The sequence below is a fragment of the Podarcis cretensis genome (genome assembly GCF_951804945.1).
Source record: "Podarcis cretensis genome assembly, chromosome: 3".
Lineage (NCBI taxonomy): Eukaryota > Metazoa > Chordata > Lepidosauria > Squamata > Lacertidae > Podarcis > Podarcis cretensis.
In genome coordinates this window covers 19120305-19136199 of record NC_137172.1, presented here as the reverse complement: position 1 = coordinate 19136199, position 15895 = coordinate 19120305, and the positions used below count along the sequence as shown (strand labels likewise).

The following is a 15895-nucleotide window of genomic DNA, read 5'->3' as shown; positions in this document are numbered from 1 at the left end:
GTCAGATGGGTGGCAGTTGTTATTATTATTATTATTATTATTATTATTATTATTATTATTATTATTATCTGAAGTGATACAGCTCCAGCCTTTTGACTAAGATCAAGTGTGAAGAGATACAGGTTACCCCAGGTTTAACAGTTTGGTAGCAACCAGGCCTCAGAGGAAACTGTTGGACTGAGGGAAAATCACTCATAGTTTGCCAAGCAGTTGGTTTGCATAGGGTTACATAGGACTTTCCAAAAGACAGGGACAGCCTGAGACCTTTTGCTTCCTGAGGCAAAGAACAAGATGGCAGCCCAGCCCCTCACATTCCATGTACGGAAACTCACTAGACTGGCTGTTGAATCTTATTTCAACAATGGCGATGGGACAGCATCTTCCTACACAGCCTGAGGGCAACAAGCTAGCTTAGGGGGAGCAGGGCAGGTATGGTGCAAACACCACTCTGCTGTATTTCACTGCCACTTCTCACCCCTCAGTATCTGCCACCTGAGGCAACGGCCTCACTCTGCCTAAAGGCAGGGCCGGCTCTAGCAAAAGACAAAGGTGCATACTGGATAAAAAATATTGGAGGGTGTCAAGTGTCCACATCACTGGCAACTAGTATGATACCTTATCACGTGGCTGGGCCTTATCCATCCATGTGGGGAATTGCTTTCAAATGTTAAGCCCCCTCTGTGGAGCTACCACCACACAAAGGGGTTTTTTGGCACCCATTTCATATCAGGAAGGTGAGGAGGGTGCTAACTTTTAGATCATTCCTTAGGTTGGGCATCTAGAATTCTGCTCATCGATGATGAATTCTTTGGATGGCCTTGAGCAAGCCATTTTCTGTCAGCTTCAGTGCCTTCTGAGTATAAAACAGGAATATTAATGATCATTCTGTGCTGTAAGGTATGAATTATAGGGTGTTTTTCTTAATGCTTTGCACACTTAACAGTGGCAGAGAAAAAATGCATTAGCCACAGTTCTGACTTAACAGCACAACCCACTGCAGGTTTACTCAAAAGAAAGTTTCAGTGCCTTCAGTGGTGTCGATCCCATGTTGTTGCGGCTGCCATCCCAAATGCTATGACAGAGGCTCTTACGTGCAGGAAAGAGAGAAAGCTTTGTTCAAGGCTTACAGCAATACAGGTCAAACTACAGGTACGGATTGCTACAAGCAGAGACCAAGAACAGCATCAGGAGTCTGAGGCCAGATAATATCTGTGGAGATGTCTCAACAAATGGTCATGCTTCTCCTGCCAGTGATACTCCCTCTGTGAGCCTGGTGTGCTTGAAGGAATATGCTTCTCCAAGGGGCACAGTCTGTTCCCAACAGCAGAGGTGGTACTGAGTTCCTGATGGCAGGATGGAGGCTGAGATCCCTTGACTCCTTCTCCATCAGTTGACTTAGGTGGAGCAATGGATGCAAATGTTACCTTTGTAGAGTAGATTAGTTTCTGCAGAGACCTGCACACCTTTCTGTGTCCTCCAACTAGGCAAAGGAATGGTGGAAGGCACCATCTGGGGAACCCCCAAGGGAAGGAGGCTCAGAGCCCAGAGATTGGTGGTGGGACAACATTGAGAGGTCAGAGGGAGAAGACTGGGAAGAGGAGGAGTTGGAAGCTGAAGAGGTAACAGGGCTCAGTGAGCTGGGAGAGTCTGAGGCAGAGAGAAGTTCAGAATCAGAGGCAGAAGCTGAAGAACTGGATGTGGGAGGCCAAGAGTGTCATGGCTAAAAATTGGCCGCTGTTTCTTTAATGCTAAAAGAACTAAGTCAGCGGCCTACAATGACTTATGCAACCTTTCATCAAATGGTACCTGTATATATAGAGTGGTCAATGTTAGTGTGTGGTGTGGGTTGGTTGGTTGGTTGGATGGTAGAAAGCTGGTTGCGTTTGGTGTGTGTAAAAGCTGTCGGTCATGGTTGGAGAAGAAGACTTTTTAAGAATAAAAGCAGCAATACTCTGCAAGAATACTCTTTCTCAAAGACTCTTTTGTGCCAACTAAGGTCTGAGGACTAGGCAAAGGAGTAAAAAGGAGGTCAGAATCTTTTCCTTTTCAAAACACTGACAAAGAGGCAGAGATGAGTCAGGATAGTGAAGAAGCATGGGTGTCTCCCCCTCCTGCTGCAATGAGATCCCCTCCCCCTGATCTCCCAGAACCAGAAGAGGCATGAAACAGGCAGAGCAGCGAAAGACTGCAAGCAGGCGCAGTCTCTGATTGCTTGGGGGAAATGTCAGAGAGGAGGAAACTTAGATGGCTGTAGGAAGGCAAGGACTTTAAACAACAACCCGTGAGTAGTACGGAAAATTGGATCTTTAAATACCTTAATTTGACATCGAACGGGGAAGGTTCAAAACAGGAAGGCCGCCTTCCCCTTTTGTAAATAGACTGAAGCAAAGAGCTTACAAGTTAAGGTCTTGGAAAGCCTTATGTAAAGGATTAAACTTCCATCGATTGAAATTATTAGACCCCCCTTGGAAGCAGGAGAAGAGGGGGAAATTTTGGACCGTGTATCCTGAAGGAGAGAGTGATTAGAATTAAATTACAGATAGGTAGCCGTGTTGGTCTGCCATAGTCAAAACAAAAAATTCCTTCCAGTAGCACCTTAAAGACCAACTAAGTTAGTTCTAGGTATGAGCTTTCGTGTGCATCTTTCAGTGTATCTGAAGAAGTGTGCATGCACACGAAAGCTCATACCTAGAACTAACTTAGTTGGTCTTTAAGGTGCTACTGGAAGGATTTTTTTGTTTAGAATTAAATTGCCACTGCTCTGAACCTGGGAACGGACTGACAGTGATTGACGTTTTGGGAGAGTTCATTGACAGCGAAGAGAACAGATGTTGACAGTCGGTTGAATAAGAGAAATATATTGTTTTCATTGTCCGCTTCTGCGTTTAAAAGGAAGGAAAAGTAACTGAAAATTGAAACCAACTTTACTTTTTGAGCTTTCTTTGAAAGGATTGATACAAGTGGAGACTGTTTCCCTCTAGAGGGAGCTTTTGAAACTGTTACAAGAGTGGAGCTGGGAAATCTCCAGCTGCTTGATAAGAAGTGTGGGAACTAGAGATTGACCTTGGACATTCGAGAATGTCGACAGGAGAAGCCTTAGTAACTGCATTTTGTAAGATAAACTATTTGCTGGAACAGCTTCATAAAAAATTGGATGTTATGATTACTAAAACTGACATTTTGGGACCAAAAGTGAGCAGCAATACAGAAATTATTCAGGATTTGACACAGGAATCTATTTTAGCAGGACAAATTGCTGAAAAGGAGAAGGAGAAAGTTGCTGTTGTCGAACCTAAAGCAATACAAGGGGGAGCCTTAGTCTTACAGAGGCAAATTGAAGACTATAAGTTGAGGCCCTTTATGATTGAAACTAGAAAAAGTCAGACTCTGAAGATCGGAGCCTGGCCTGGACTGGAAAAGGAAAGTTGGAAAGATCCCTCTATGCAGGGATTAACTGACTTTTGGAATATGGACTTGGGTCAGGAGGAGATTGGAGCTCGGGGGGCCTTTGGAGTTGGAGGAATTTTGAAATATGCCCTGAAATACTTTATGGATCCTAGCCTTAATTGTGGAAATTTGGCTGACCTGTCGAGAGGGAGTGGAGGTGTCGCTGGATTGGAGTTTCCTCAAGATCTGCTCTTTAGCATCAAAGAATATGAAGAAGAACTGCAGAAGGGATGTGGAAGAGAGTTAAGAGCCTCGGACATAAGATCTCCAGGTTGATGGACTGTATGGAGTGGACGGAAGTGGCTGGCAGAGTCCGAGACCGGGGAGAGGAGATGGTGGAAGAAGACTGGAAGATTTAAAGTCTATATATAGAAATATTGTAAAATTAATGAGTGACAGGAAAATGTTGGAATGAATTTTCATGGCGTTAGTAGAAATGCTATAAGGAGTTAAGCTTAAATAAGTATACTAATTTTAATGGAAATAAGATTAAAAATATGTTAAGACATTTATATGATAGAAAATGGAGAAAGATGGAAAGGAATTGCTAAAACAATTAATGCAAGTGGAATACAAAGAGGGAGGTGAGAGGAGGTCCATGATATAAGGGAATGAAAGTTAGAATATGGAAAAGGTATGATGTATGTTTTTAAATTGTTTTTGTTTTGTTTTGTTTTGTTCATTGTGTTGGGTGATGTGTTGAGGTTGTGTTTTGTATGGTTTATTGTATTGTTTTATTTTTTCTTGTTCTTGTTCTTTTTTTGTTTTTCTCATTTCTCTTTGTTTCCTTTTTAAAAAGTAATAAATATTATTATTATTTTTTAAAAAAGGAAGGCAAGGACCTTCAGTCTCAGCAACTGCTTCATGGAGGGCAAGATGGAGATGAGTTGCTGTGCTCATTAGGCCTGAAACTCCCACCACGTTTGTGCCACTTGTTGTTGTTGTTTTTTGCTAACAAAGATTTAACTCCAACTTGCCGGGTATGATTTACTGCTGGCTCGCTTCTGACAGCAAGCAAGAGGCATTATCAGAGTTCAAGGACTCATTCCAGCCAGGCAAAAACACCCCAGGAGGGTGCAAAGCAGGGCTGGTGAGGGGTGTGACCTGTGGAGAGGGTGTGTGGCTGAAGATGGAAAGACCCAAGTGCCAGAAAGAGAGCTTTGCAGGGCCACATTTGGCCCCTGGGCCTGGAGTTCTCCATGCCTGGCAAAGGAATGGAATGTAGCAGCCTGGATTTCTGCTCAGCCTGAAGTTGGTGCAGAACAGCAACCATATGAAGCAGGGGAACAGACGCAAACGGGGGCAGAAGGACTCCTGTTTTTTCATAGTTGTGCAAAAGAAGGGATTTGAGTATGTGCAGTTTTCATGGAGGGAGAAGTAAAGAAGTAGTCTGTGACTATGAAATCAGGGATCTGTGGTCCTCCAGATGTTGACCGCTGATTCCCCCAGGCAGGCTGGCCAGGGGGGCACATCTGGAGGGTCGCAGGTGCTTTCCCATCTCAGAAACAAAGATTCTGCCCTCCTTTGTGTCTGACCACCCACAATTCATCCAGAGACAGAAAGCATCTTTTGACTAGGACCATGCTTCAGTTTTGCTTTTTTAAAGAAAGCATTTACTTTTTAGCTGGCTAAACCCTGTTTTCTTTTGTTTGTTTTGCATTACTTCTCTCTCTCTCTCTTTCTCTTCTCTTGCAAAGGAGCCCCAGGGAGAGCTTAGAAAAAGGGTAATCAATAAAGAAACAGCAGCATTAGAGATCAGGAGGGAGAAAAGAGCAGATGGATTCGGGGGGAATTCTGTGCTGCTGAAAGTGGACCATTCAGCATAGAAATTCAATATGCACTTCAGTTATTGTATGTGATGGTTCCCATGACAACCGCCGCGCAGCCATGCGAGGCATTCAGCTGTGCAAAGGGGCTGGAAGCTGGCAGACAGGCGTCAGCACTCCCATCTCTTGGAACTGGGAACTTTAAAGAACTGGTGGTGCAGAGTAGACTCATCTCCCCAGGGGCCAGTGCTAAAAAAAAGGGATAAGCTGGCCTTATATCAAGCTGGACTATAGGCCCACCTAGCTCAGTATTGTCTTTCCCCCAACCAGGTGCCCCTCAGATGCTGCTGGACTACAACTCCCATCAGCCCCAGCCAGCATGACCAATGGTCAAGAAGGATGGTAGCTGTAGTCCAAAACACCTGGAGGGCACAAGGTTGGCAGGAAGCTAGTCTATGCAGACAGACAGTGGCTCTCCAGAGCTTCAGAAAGGTGTCATGCCAGGGATTGGACCTGGACAGGTACTGTGAGCTATAGAGCCCCTGAGCTATGGCCCTTCCCTCACCACTGTGTTTAAACTGAAGTACAGTGGTACCTCTGGTTACGAACTTAATTTGTTCCGGAGGTCCTTTCTTAAGCTGAAACCGTTCCTATCCTGAGGCGCGCTTTTGCTAATGGGGTCTCCCGCTGCACGAGGCATGCAATTTCTGTTCGCATCCTGGGGCAAAGTTCAGAACCAGGAGCAGCTACTTCCGGGCTAGCGGAGCTCATAACTTGAAGCGTTCATAACCAGAGTTACCACTGTACTGGTTTTGCTCCACCGAAGTTAATCCAAGCACTTTCCTGGCTTTAAAAAGTTTGTTTTGATTGTAAGCTTGAGGGCAGGGACATGTGCACTTTGGTGTACATGTAGCCCAAGCACATTTGACTTTTTTTGTTTTGTTTTGTTTTGTTTTTTTACAAATAATCAGTAGAAGAATAACCATGAACTCCCCTTATTCTGCCCAGCCAATCAACTTCCTTCTCCTAAGGGTATTTGTCCTGGTGGTCACTAGGGGATTATGCAGCGTCATCTATCTGATGTAGAAATGTGTCCTATGGGGCAACACTCATAGCACAATCCTAAGCGTGTTGATATAGAAGTAAATCCCGCTGAATTCAGTGGGCCTTACTCCCCAGTTGCAACATTTAGGATTGCAGATTTCAATTAATATTGAGCACTGAGGAAAGGAGAGAGGAGCTTTTGCTGGTAACGCCCAAAAATTGTTCTTGGATCCTCAGATTTTGTGGAAGAAAAGTCTCTCATTGGCTAATAATGATTGTATTACATATGCTGTATAGCACAATAATATAACATACACACACAACTTAAATAGCCTTGGGAGAATGTGTATATAACATGCATGTATTTGATCGTGCATCCGTATCTGTGAATTATTGTTCACACACATACAGACACATTTTTACTTGAATGTTGGTGGGGGAGGAATTTTAAAGATTTCAGAACTGAATAACAGGTAAATAAGCAGGTTATAAGAGGCTCAAGTGTGACATGGATCTCTCTAGGCTACATTCACACTATACATTAAAACACTACGATACTGCTTTAAACAGTCATGGCGTCCCCCAAAGAATTCTGGGAGCTGTAGTTTGTTTAAGACTGCTGGGGGTTGTTAGGAGACTCCCTATTTCCCTCACAGAGCTACAATTCCCAGAGTTCTCTGTGAAAAGAAATAGATTGTTAACCCACTCTAAGAACTGTAGCTCTGTGAAGGGAATAGGATTCTCTTAACTAGTGCTTTTTTTCTGAGGGGACGCATACCCCTAAACCTTTTGTGATTCTAAGTTTGGCCTCATTGAGGGACAGTATTTCAATATGAGTAGGAAAATGAGAGTACCCCGAAACATTATTTTTTGGGGGGAAAGCACTGCTCTTAACAACACTTAGCACCCTAAACAAACTGCAGCTCCCAGAATCGTTTGAGGGAAGCCATAGCTGTTTAAAGAAGGGACCATAGTGCTTTAAATGTATGGCATGAATATAGCCGAACGAGGTCCACGTTATACTCAAGCATCTCCCCTAGAAGACTCTCCAACAGATGTTCATCCAGCCAGTCCTTCAAGGAAGAGGATTTCATGCCTCCCACTTTACAATTCTGTTAGAAATGCTTTCATGTGCAACCTGGAGATAGATAGGACCCGCAGCTTCCGTCTGGAGTCCAGCCATGTAAACATTTGCAGCCTCAATGATTCATCGGTTAGTGGGCCTAGGACAGCCTCTGCCAGTTGACGGTGCTGCCACAGGTGACAAGTCTGGTTTGGCATTGGCTGAACCGCTCCGGTTTGCTCTCTGCTCTGCTGCTGGCATCTAGCGTTGAGCACATCTCCTGTCCCAGCAGAGGAAGCAAGTGCTTTGCAGATGCTTCGGAACAGCTGTGCTGCTAACCCTAAAATATTGTCAGGAACTAATGGTGTTTATTCACTGAGCATCAGCTGCTGGCTACGGAAAGAACACCAGCAACACTCCAGCCACAGAAAGCCTTAGCGCAGGGATGGGGGACCTGTGGCTCTCCAGGTCTTGTTGGACTCCAACTCCCATCAGCCCCAGCCAGCATGGCCAATTGTCAGGACAATGGGAGTTGGAGTCCAGCAACAACTGGAAGGTTGCAGAGGTTCCATATCCCTGCCATAACCGATGCATACCCTCCAGCATCTGAGTGGTCTCAACTGGGACGCTTGTTTTTAGTGCTCCTGCAGGAGCCAGCTGACTTGTGCAAAACCAAAAAAACAAGCAGCTTTTGGTCCAGTGCTCGGCACAAGCCAGCTGACTAGTGCCAGAGCTCTGGACCCCAAAATGGGACATTCCAGGATCCAATCAGAAGCCGGGAATGGTTTCTGTAATCCCTACTTACCGTAAATTGGGAATAGTTGAGCAGTAGGCATATGGGATGCTGGTTTGAAATGAAGAGACTCTTACAGTGCAATCCTATGTATACAATGGTACCACTGGTTGCAAACGGGATCCGTTCTGGAGGCCCGTTCACAAGATGAAAAGCCAGCAACCTGAAGCGCCGTACGATCTGGTGGTTGTGCGCATGTGCGAAGCACGATTTAGTGCTTCTGCGCATGCGCGAGCAGCGAAACCTGGAAGTAACCCTTTCCGGTACTTCTGGGTTGCCGTGGGATGCAACCTGAAAAAACGTATCATGAAGCAAACGTAACATGAGATAGGATGTATTTACTTGGAAGTTGCTCCACATCCCATGGTACGTCTGCAGAGGATTGTAGCTGTGTGCCTCAGCTGATTAGTTTAAGTAGTTTAATTTATTAAATTTGGACACAAAGCAGAAACACCGGTAGTTCTAAAGGGGGGACAGCAACATTATTTTTAGATGGTGTACGCATGTATAGGAGGATTTTTGCAACAAGAAAGTTGACTGGAGGCAGTTGGTTCTTCGCCCGCCCTGCCCGCAATGTAGACTCAGGTAGGGAAAGAGAGCAGGATAGTCTCTAACCTGAATGGCTTTGTGGTCCTGATCTCCCGCCTGGAGACTGATGCAGTTGGGCATCTTGAGATGCAGCTCTCCGTCCTGATTGGCTTGCGGCAGTTTTCACACAAGATGGTCATCGTTCTGGAAAGCAATGAAAACAATGAGCAGAGGGAGGGAGTCTTGGGGTTGTGTCCAATGCCATGCTAAGTCATAGTTCTGTCAGGTAAAGGATTATCTCTAGTGCAGTACTTTCACCTGGCCACAGCCCAGTCCCAAACGGGTCCCATCCTAGCTCCTTTTAACAAAAATAAATGTGGGAAGTTCAATAACAGGGTTCTCCTATAACATCTAGTTCGGTGCTGAGCTCATGTGAACACTGAAACAAAATTGACTACTATGGATATTGTTAGATTTTGATATTGGTAAAGGTAAAGGGACCCCTGACCGACTCTGGGGTTGTGCGCTCATCTCGATCTGTAGGCCGAGGGAGCCGGCGTTTGTCTGCAGGCAGCTTCCGGTCATGTGGCCAGCATGACTAAGCCGCTTCTGGCGAACCAGAGCAGCACACAGAAACACCATTTACCTTCCCGCCGGAGCGGTACCTATTTATCTACTTGCACTTTGAGGTGCTTTTGAACTGCTAGGTGGGCAGGAGCAGGGACCAAGCAACAGGAGCTCACCCCATCGCAGGATTCGAACCGCCAACCTTCTGATCGGCAAGTCCTAGGCTCTGTGGTTTAACCCACAGCGCCACCCATGTCCCTTTGATATTGGTAGAGCCTATGTAAACAAAAGTGAAGCTTTCATTATACCATTGAGAATTGTCATTGGGGGCTGCGACGGGGAGGAAAGCATTGAGCTACGTGCAACAGCCCTGATAAAAATCCACCGCTGTTTTGGTAACAACAACCTGATCAATGCCAGAGCATCAGGTGGTTTACAAAATATTTAAAAACCAGTTTAAAATATGCAATAAAACAACCCCATCAAAATATATGGACATACAGATAGCAAATTTAAATGGGTGTCTGTTAAAAGCGCAGACTCCTTCTGAAGATCGTTCCTCATGTGGCCAAAAGGGTGCTGTTTGGGCACAAGGGAGAAAGGATACAAGGCTTTGCAGAAGTACAAAGAGAACCTTAAAGGGGGGGGGGGGAGACTTTTAAGCTAGCAGCAGGAGGCAGAGAACGTCCAACAGCCCAATGACGACTGAGCATGCTTAGTGCCAATGGAACACTGTTTGTTGCGGGACAGGAATGGAAAATTGTGGCGGGAGGAGTAATGGAGTATCCTGGAAAAGGGCATGGCTGACTGGCTGGAGCCCGGAACAGTTCACACTGCAAAGTTTGGCAGCAGGCCAAGTTAATTTTTTTATTTTTTGAATTTATATACTGCCCTACACCTGGAGGTCTCAGGGCGGTTCACAGAAAAGGCCAACATAAAAACCACAATATATATGATCAAAATAAAAACAACAACCCAATAACACACACACACCCCTCAAAAGCCACATTTTAAAAAGGGCATAGGATGTCAATAAGATCAACCAAAGGCCTGATTAAAAACGAACTATTTATTTATTGGATTTATATATGTTGCTAACTATAAAAAGCAAAACACAAACCAGAGATGTATCTTCAGATGATGTGTTTAAAATTGTGTTCTAGGTGGCTCTTAGTTATTTGTTATATCGGGATTTAATATATTTACCATTAATATGTTATGAGAACGATGGCTTACTAACACTACATCTGTACATTGCTTAATTCTTTAGTGACGACTGAGCAGTGACTTTGGTCACAGCCACACAAATCATTTAAATTACATTTAAAGCACACGACTTTCCCCAAAAAATCATGGGAACCGAAGCATACCCTTAGGGATACAGTTCCCAGCACTCCTAATAAACTACAGTTCCCAGAATCCTTGGAGGGAAGCCATGTTCTTTAAACGTATGTTGTGGTTTTCCTGCCTCTTTTATGAATTGGAAATGAACTTTCTACCCTGACCTCTATCTGTGTTGGAGCATGACACCAGCATTAAAATTTCACTACCCAGCATCAAATTTTCAGTAGCCAGCATCAATCTTTTAGAGGCCGGCACTGTATAGAGATGGGAATAGGACTGCCAAAACTCTATAGGAACCAGCTTCAAAAGTTTTTGATGCATATAATTTTCCTACCCCCATCAAGCTTGCTGCTCAGAGTCTTGCATCAGGAGAAAAACTGCCCTACTTCAAAGACAAAGGGACACTTTGGAGATTGAAAACCATGGAAGTTGAGCAGTACATTCAGGAGGTCGGGGGGAAGAGGGTTCTTTAAAATGAGGAACACATTCGGAAATCTATTCCTAGAACGCTCCGACACATCCAAGAAGCTAATTTGTAAAAAGGGCTCCGCTGCAGAATTCAGTGCCAGAGGTCAACATGTAAACAGAATATAAAGAGACCCTTGAGCATGCACCGAGTGCCTTTCCTAGGCTGCCGAACAACCACAGCCAGCCCTTAAGTATCTGGGATTAGAGGCAAGGGTTTCTGAGGGCAAAGAGATTAACATGCAGACAGACTTCAGCCTCTGCATCTTTGAATTAAAAAATGAAGGCTGTGTACACACCATGCATTTAAAGTATCTTTAAAACATATAGCTCCTCCAAGCCCCAGGAACTATAGTTGACCCACCACAGACCTATGATTACAAGCACACATAACAAACTACAGATCGCAGAATTATTTTTTTATTGGGGGGGGGGTCATGTGCTTTAAATGTACGGCACGTACACAGCCTGGGGCTGCTTACCCACCTATAACTTTGAAGCACATTTGAATTCCTGTTTCCCCCTCAAATGATTCTGGACACTTGTTTAGACCTCACAACTCCCCGCAACCCTTAACAAACTACAGCTTGCAGAGTTCCTTGGAGGGGTGGGTGGGAAGGCGCTTCAAATGTGCTTCAAAGGTACAGGAAGGCACGCAGCTTACATGTGAACAAATCACATGGAACTAGAGCAAGGATGAGAACCAGAGGCCTTCGAGATGTTGTGGGTGGACTACAACTCCCATCAGCTCCAGCCAGCATTGGCCCCGATGGTCAAGCATGATGGGAGTTGGAGTCCAACAACACCTGTTGTTGTTGTTATTATTATTATTATTATCTGGAGAGCCAAAACTGATCCTGCAATGGTCCCAGCCTCTTTCCTTGTGCAGATAGAAAAAAACTAAGCCAGCGCATCTGGATCATCATGCATCTGGATCACAAGAGCCAGGGGGCAACTGGATCCAAAGTTAGCTGCATCAATGCGCCCTGCGCTTCAATGTCTCTGCTGTCCACTGGGTGGTACTGCGGGTAATGAATTGATAGAGAGCTGTTCAGGGTCACAAGCCAGGCTTATTGCTTGGCAGTGACTGGGCTAGAATTAGGGCGACTCAGCTGAATCCAAGTGCTAAGCCTTAGGCGGCTGCAAGACAGCTGGCTTCACCACCTCCTTAGGGTAGCAAACTAATAATAATAATAATAATAATAATAATAATAATAATAATGACATACAAAATCTGGTCAGATCTGGCCCAACCATCCCCTAAAAGGACTTCTTACCTCTTTCCTCTCTCTGTCTGGGTCTGAACTTGCTGACCCCTCATTCTCAAGAACTCCTTCCTTTTGTAGTCACCCCCTCCTGGGGAGGTGTGGGGGGGGGGAGAGGGGCCGTCAGGCCAAACGGGGGATAAAATTACCTCTTGTGACGCAATTCTAAACATCTCTGCGCTATTTTTAGAAAGCAGGCTTCTAAAAATAGCCTGACCACCACCCCACAGCCTGCTTGTTGTAATCTGATAGGGGAAGCAATAAAGGGAGGCTCTGGCTCTTTAAAGCCGGCTTGTCATCTCCGCAGGGAATTGGGGTTACGGGTTTCACTCCTAGTGGGGGAGGATTATCCTCACTTTGAGTCACAGTGATGTCGCTGATGAAGGGGGTGCAGTGATGCCCTTAAGAGCTGCCAGCTATATGGGATTCTCCAAGCAGAAAACTAAACGATTCCGGAGCAAGCGCAATAACAAAACTTAGCAATTGCAGCATGTTAGAAAAAGCGTTTCACGTATGTTATCTCTGTCCTCCTTGCAAGCAATCCTGCAAGGTAGGCGAATATGACTGTCCTCGTAGATTGCAGGGAACTGAAGCTGAGCACATATAAGCGAATGTACTGTGGTGGACCCATGGCTTCGCCTAGCTAGACTACCAGTCTCAGAAAATCCTGCTAGTGGCCCTGAGGGTGAGAGAGATCAATGAGTTGCTCAAGGCCTCTGAGTGAGTTGGTGGCAGAGGCAAGATCTTCATCTGGAAGACCACAGCGAAGTGCTGTGACTTCCATGGTCAGCTAGTGACGCAGGTTTGTTAAATCCAAAGGCGAATTCATTTGTCGAAGTTGCAGCCCCATTGCAACTTACTTTTTAGTGTGCGACCTCTCTGCATCATCAGCCGAATCCTGAATTAAACAGATGCTCTGCTGGCTACAACGGATCATATTGTCTCCTCTCCAAAGACTTGATTTGATCATCTGACCGTCTAGACAAGTGCCCTCATATTAATTGGGATGCAAAGGAGTTGGCGTGCAGGTCCGGGATAGCTTAGTTGGTAGAACATGAGACTCTTAATCTCAGGGTTATGGGTTTGAAACCCACCTTGGGCAAGAGATTACTGCATTGCAGGGCATTGGACTAGATGACCCAATTCTATGATTCTCTGTTTCAGGAAGATATGGGGTGGTGGGCAGATGCGCCTTGGGCCCAATCCAACAGAGCTCATGTTCTTCATTACTGTTTGGATGACACTTAAGCAAGCACTCGAGGGCCAGTCCACGCTTTTCGGGACTCATAGCAAAAAATATACACAGAAAGCCAGAGCAGTTTCCCAAAACTATGGACTCAGCTATACAGCTGCAAATAGAACATTTTAAATGTGTTTTAAGTGCGTTATACAAATATGACACTAGATGGAGATGGTGAGCTAATGGGAAACTCAATATATATTTTAAAATGTTTTTTAAAACAGCATTCTCACTGCGTTTTTTATATAGGTCTAGATTCAGCCCATTTTATGCACAAAACAGAACATCCCGCCCATGGCAGGTACGAATTAAGAATAACCATGTAGTTAGCTACCCTTTAACAGGGTCTCAAGACTGGCCATCTGAGGGAGGCTGCCTCACCTTACCTAATGTTAAGGCTGGCCCTGCAACATCCCTGGCAATTGTGAATGATGTGCGTATACTTAACTGGCTGGGTTTCCCTGAATCACACGGGAAGGAGCAATAAAGAGCAGTTTCTGTTGGCATGATTATTTTGAGGAAGCCTTTCCCTACCTAGTGCCTTCTAGATTTTTTGCACTCCAGTCCCCATCATTCCTGACCATTGGCCATGCTGGCTGTGGCCAATGGACATCAGTTTGGGAAAGTCTGTTGTGGGGAAACTGTATCTTATACAATTCAGAGCACAGATTACATTCCCCCACTTTGTTTCCCTTTGCTTTTTAGCCTAAGGTTGAGATTTCGTTTGCCATGCCTTTCATCAGGGATGTTGCTGGTTTTCCGTCTCAAAGAGATGTTCACACTTGGCTCAGGTCCAGCTTGTTGTGTTTAGAGTAGAAATCAGCGGGGGGAAATCCCTGTCTCTTTCGATAAAAACACAAAACTTTGAGCAAGTGTGCGCGCACTTCATCCCTTTATCCCAAATGTTCCTATTGGGAGTTGCAGTCTGGCATGGTTTATTTAAGAGTGATCAGCAATACTGACTGTAGCATTCTGTGCTGGAATTGTAAGTCCTGCAGGAAACCTTGCTGAAGCCTGTGATTACAAGAACCTGGAACAAAGCCTGAGTAACAGCATGTTCTGCAGACTGAGAAAGATCTCACTTTGCTTCTGGCATCACACAGGGCCGTGATGATCTGTAGTGCAGCAACATCCAAACATCCACCCACTAGTTATGCTTGGGGCTGCACTTAACAAAAGATCTGGGCTAAGAGAACCCCAATTTCTGCAACCAAGAAACAGAGCTGTGCAAATTGTGCAAAGAAGCTTGTGCATGTTGCATGCGCCACGCCGGTTCTATCAATGGTGTAGAGGTTAGAGCAGAGGTCGGCAAGGTTTACCTCGCCTGGGCCGGTTCACGCCAATGGAGAGTCCTCTGTGGGCCGGATTGCTAATGTGCATGCGCGCCCGCGACTTCCGGTGTCGGTGTCTGCATCTGCACAGTTATCCCCAGGGTAAAAAAAAGGGGGGCACATTATCTACCTGGCCCGGGCCTCTGCCTGGTTCTGCAAGGCCCTGCCTGTGGGTGACTTCTGGCCCATGGGCCTTAGGTTGCCTACCCCTGGATTAGAGTGTCGGACTAGGGCATGGGAGACCAAATTCGAATCCCCACTCAATCTTGAAGCTCACTGGATGACCTTGGGCCAGTCACTATCTCTCAGCCTAATCTACCTTGTTGTGAGATTAAACAAGGAGGTGAAGAACCACGTGGGCTATAAAAGGCAGGATATAAATGCAATAAATAAATTTCAGATACCTATGAACCTTTTGGCAGGTGAATTCAGGCTTCATATAGGTGTTGGTGACATATATTTATTTATTTATTTTGCAAGGTTTTCTGTTATTTCTCCTTGACAAGGCTCCTAACTCAGGGCTGCAATGGGGTTTCTTTTAAGGGGAGAGAAAGAGATGTAACACCTGGGTTGTCCTGAAGGAGACTGTGCATAGTTAGAAGTGTAAGTTAATTCCCCGGTTCCATATTCGATTCCCTGGGTTCCAATATGCATCTGCAGCATTGAGACCATGAAGATTTAGATCCCTTTCCTGCCAGAACATTAAAATAAAATTTAAAAAGCAGGCAGTGTATGCAGCCATTAGATTCCATAAGGTAAGAAGCAGCGGCGGGAGTCTCTTTAATATAAAAATTAGGGTTACAAACAGAAGGTGCTTGAAATGTTGATTGTGCAAGCTGTCTGCTGTAACCAGAATGACCTCATCTCCTCCGTCGTGATCCATCTCATGGGTGTGCTCCAGAGAAAGCTTAAAGGATTTTGTATGCTTCCCTTTCCATTATTGCCATCACTGACATGAAGCTGCAGGGGGACTGCACGGGGCATTTAATCAAACCCTGTGCCCAGAATCCCACAAATTTAAATTGGAGATCAGCAACTAGGA

At 45.1% G+C, this 15895-nt stretch overlaps 1 protein-coding gene across 4 annotated transcripts in view; it reads right to left on the bottom strand.

The window, feature by feature from the left end:
• The window catches only part of LOC307211729 (neuronal PAS domain-containing protein 4-like), a 37743-nt gene extending 25362 nt beyond the window's left edge, over positions 1 to 12381 (bottom strand). Inside the window, exons 1-2 of one of the 4 annotated variants that reach the window (XM_079968648.1) lie at positions 12295 to 12381; positions 8729 to 8845 (exon numbers count right to left, since the gene is read on the bottom strand). In XM_079968648.1, the coding sequence (XP_079824774.1) occupies positions 8729 to 8845; positions 12295 to 12338 (161 nt within the window). In that variant the 5' untranslated portion in view covers positions 12339 to 12381. Of the gene's footprint in view, positions 1 to 264; positions 585 to 7696; positions 7771 to 8728; positions 8846 to 9709; positions 9729 to 12294 lie in introns of those variants that run through there. The other 3 variants (XM_079968649.1, XM_079968652.1, XM_079968651.1) reach the window with 3 other exon arrangements.
• Positions 12382 to 15895: the final 3514 nt, after the last annotated feature.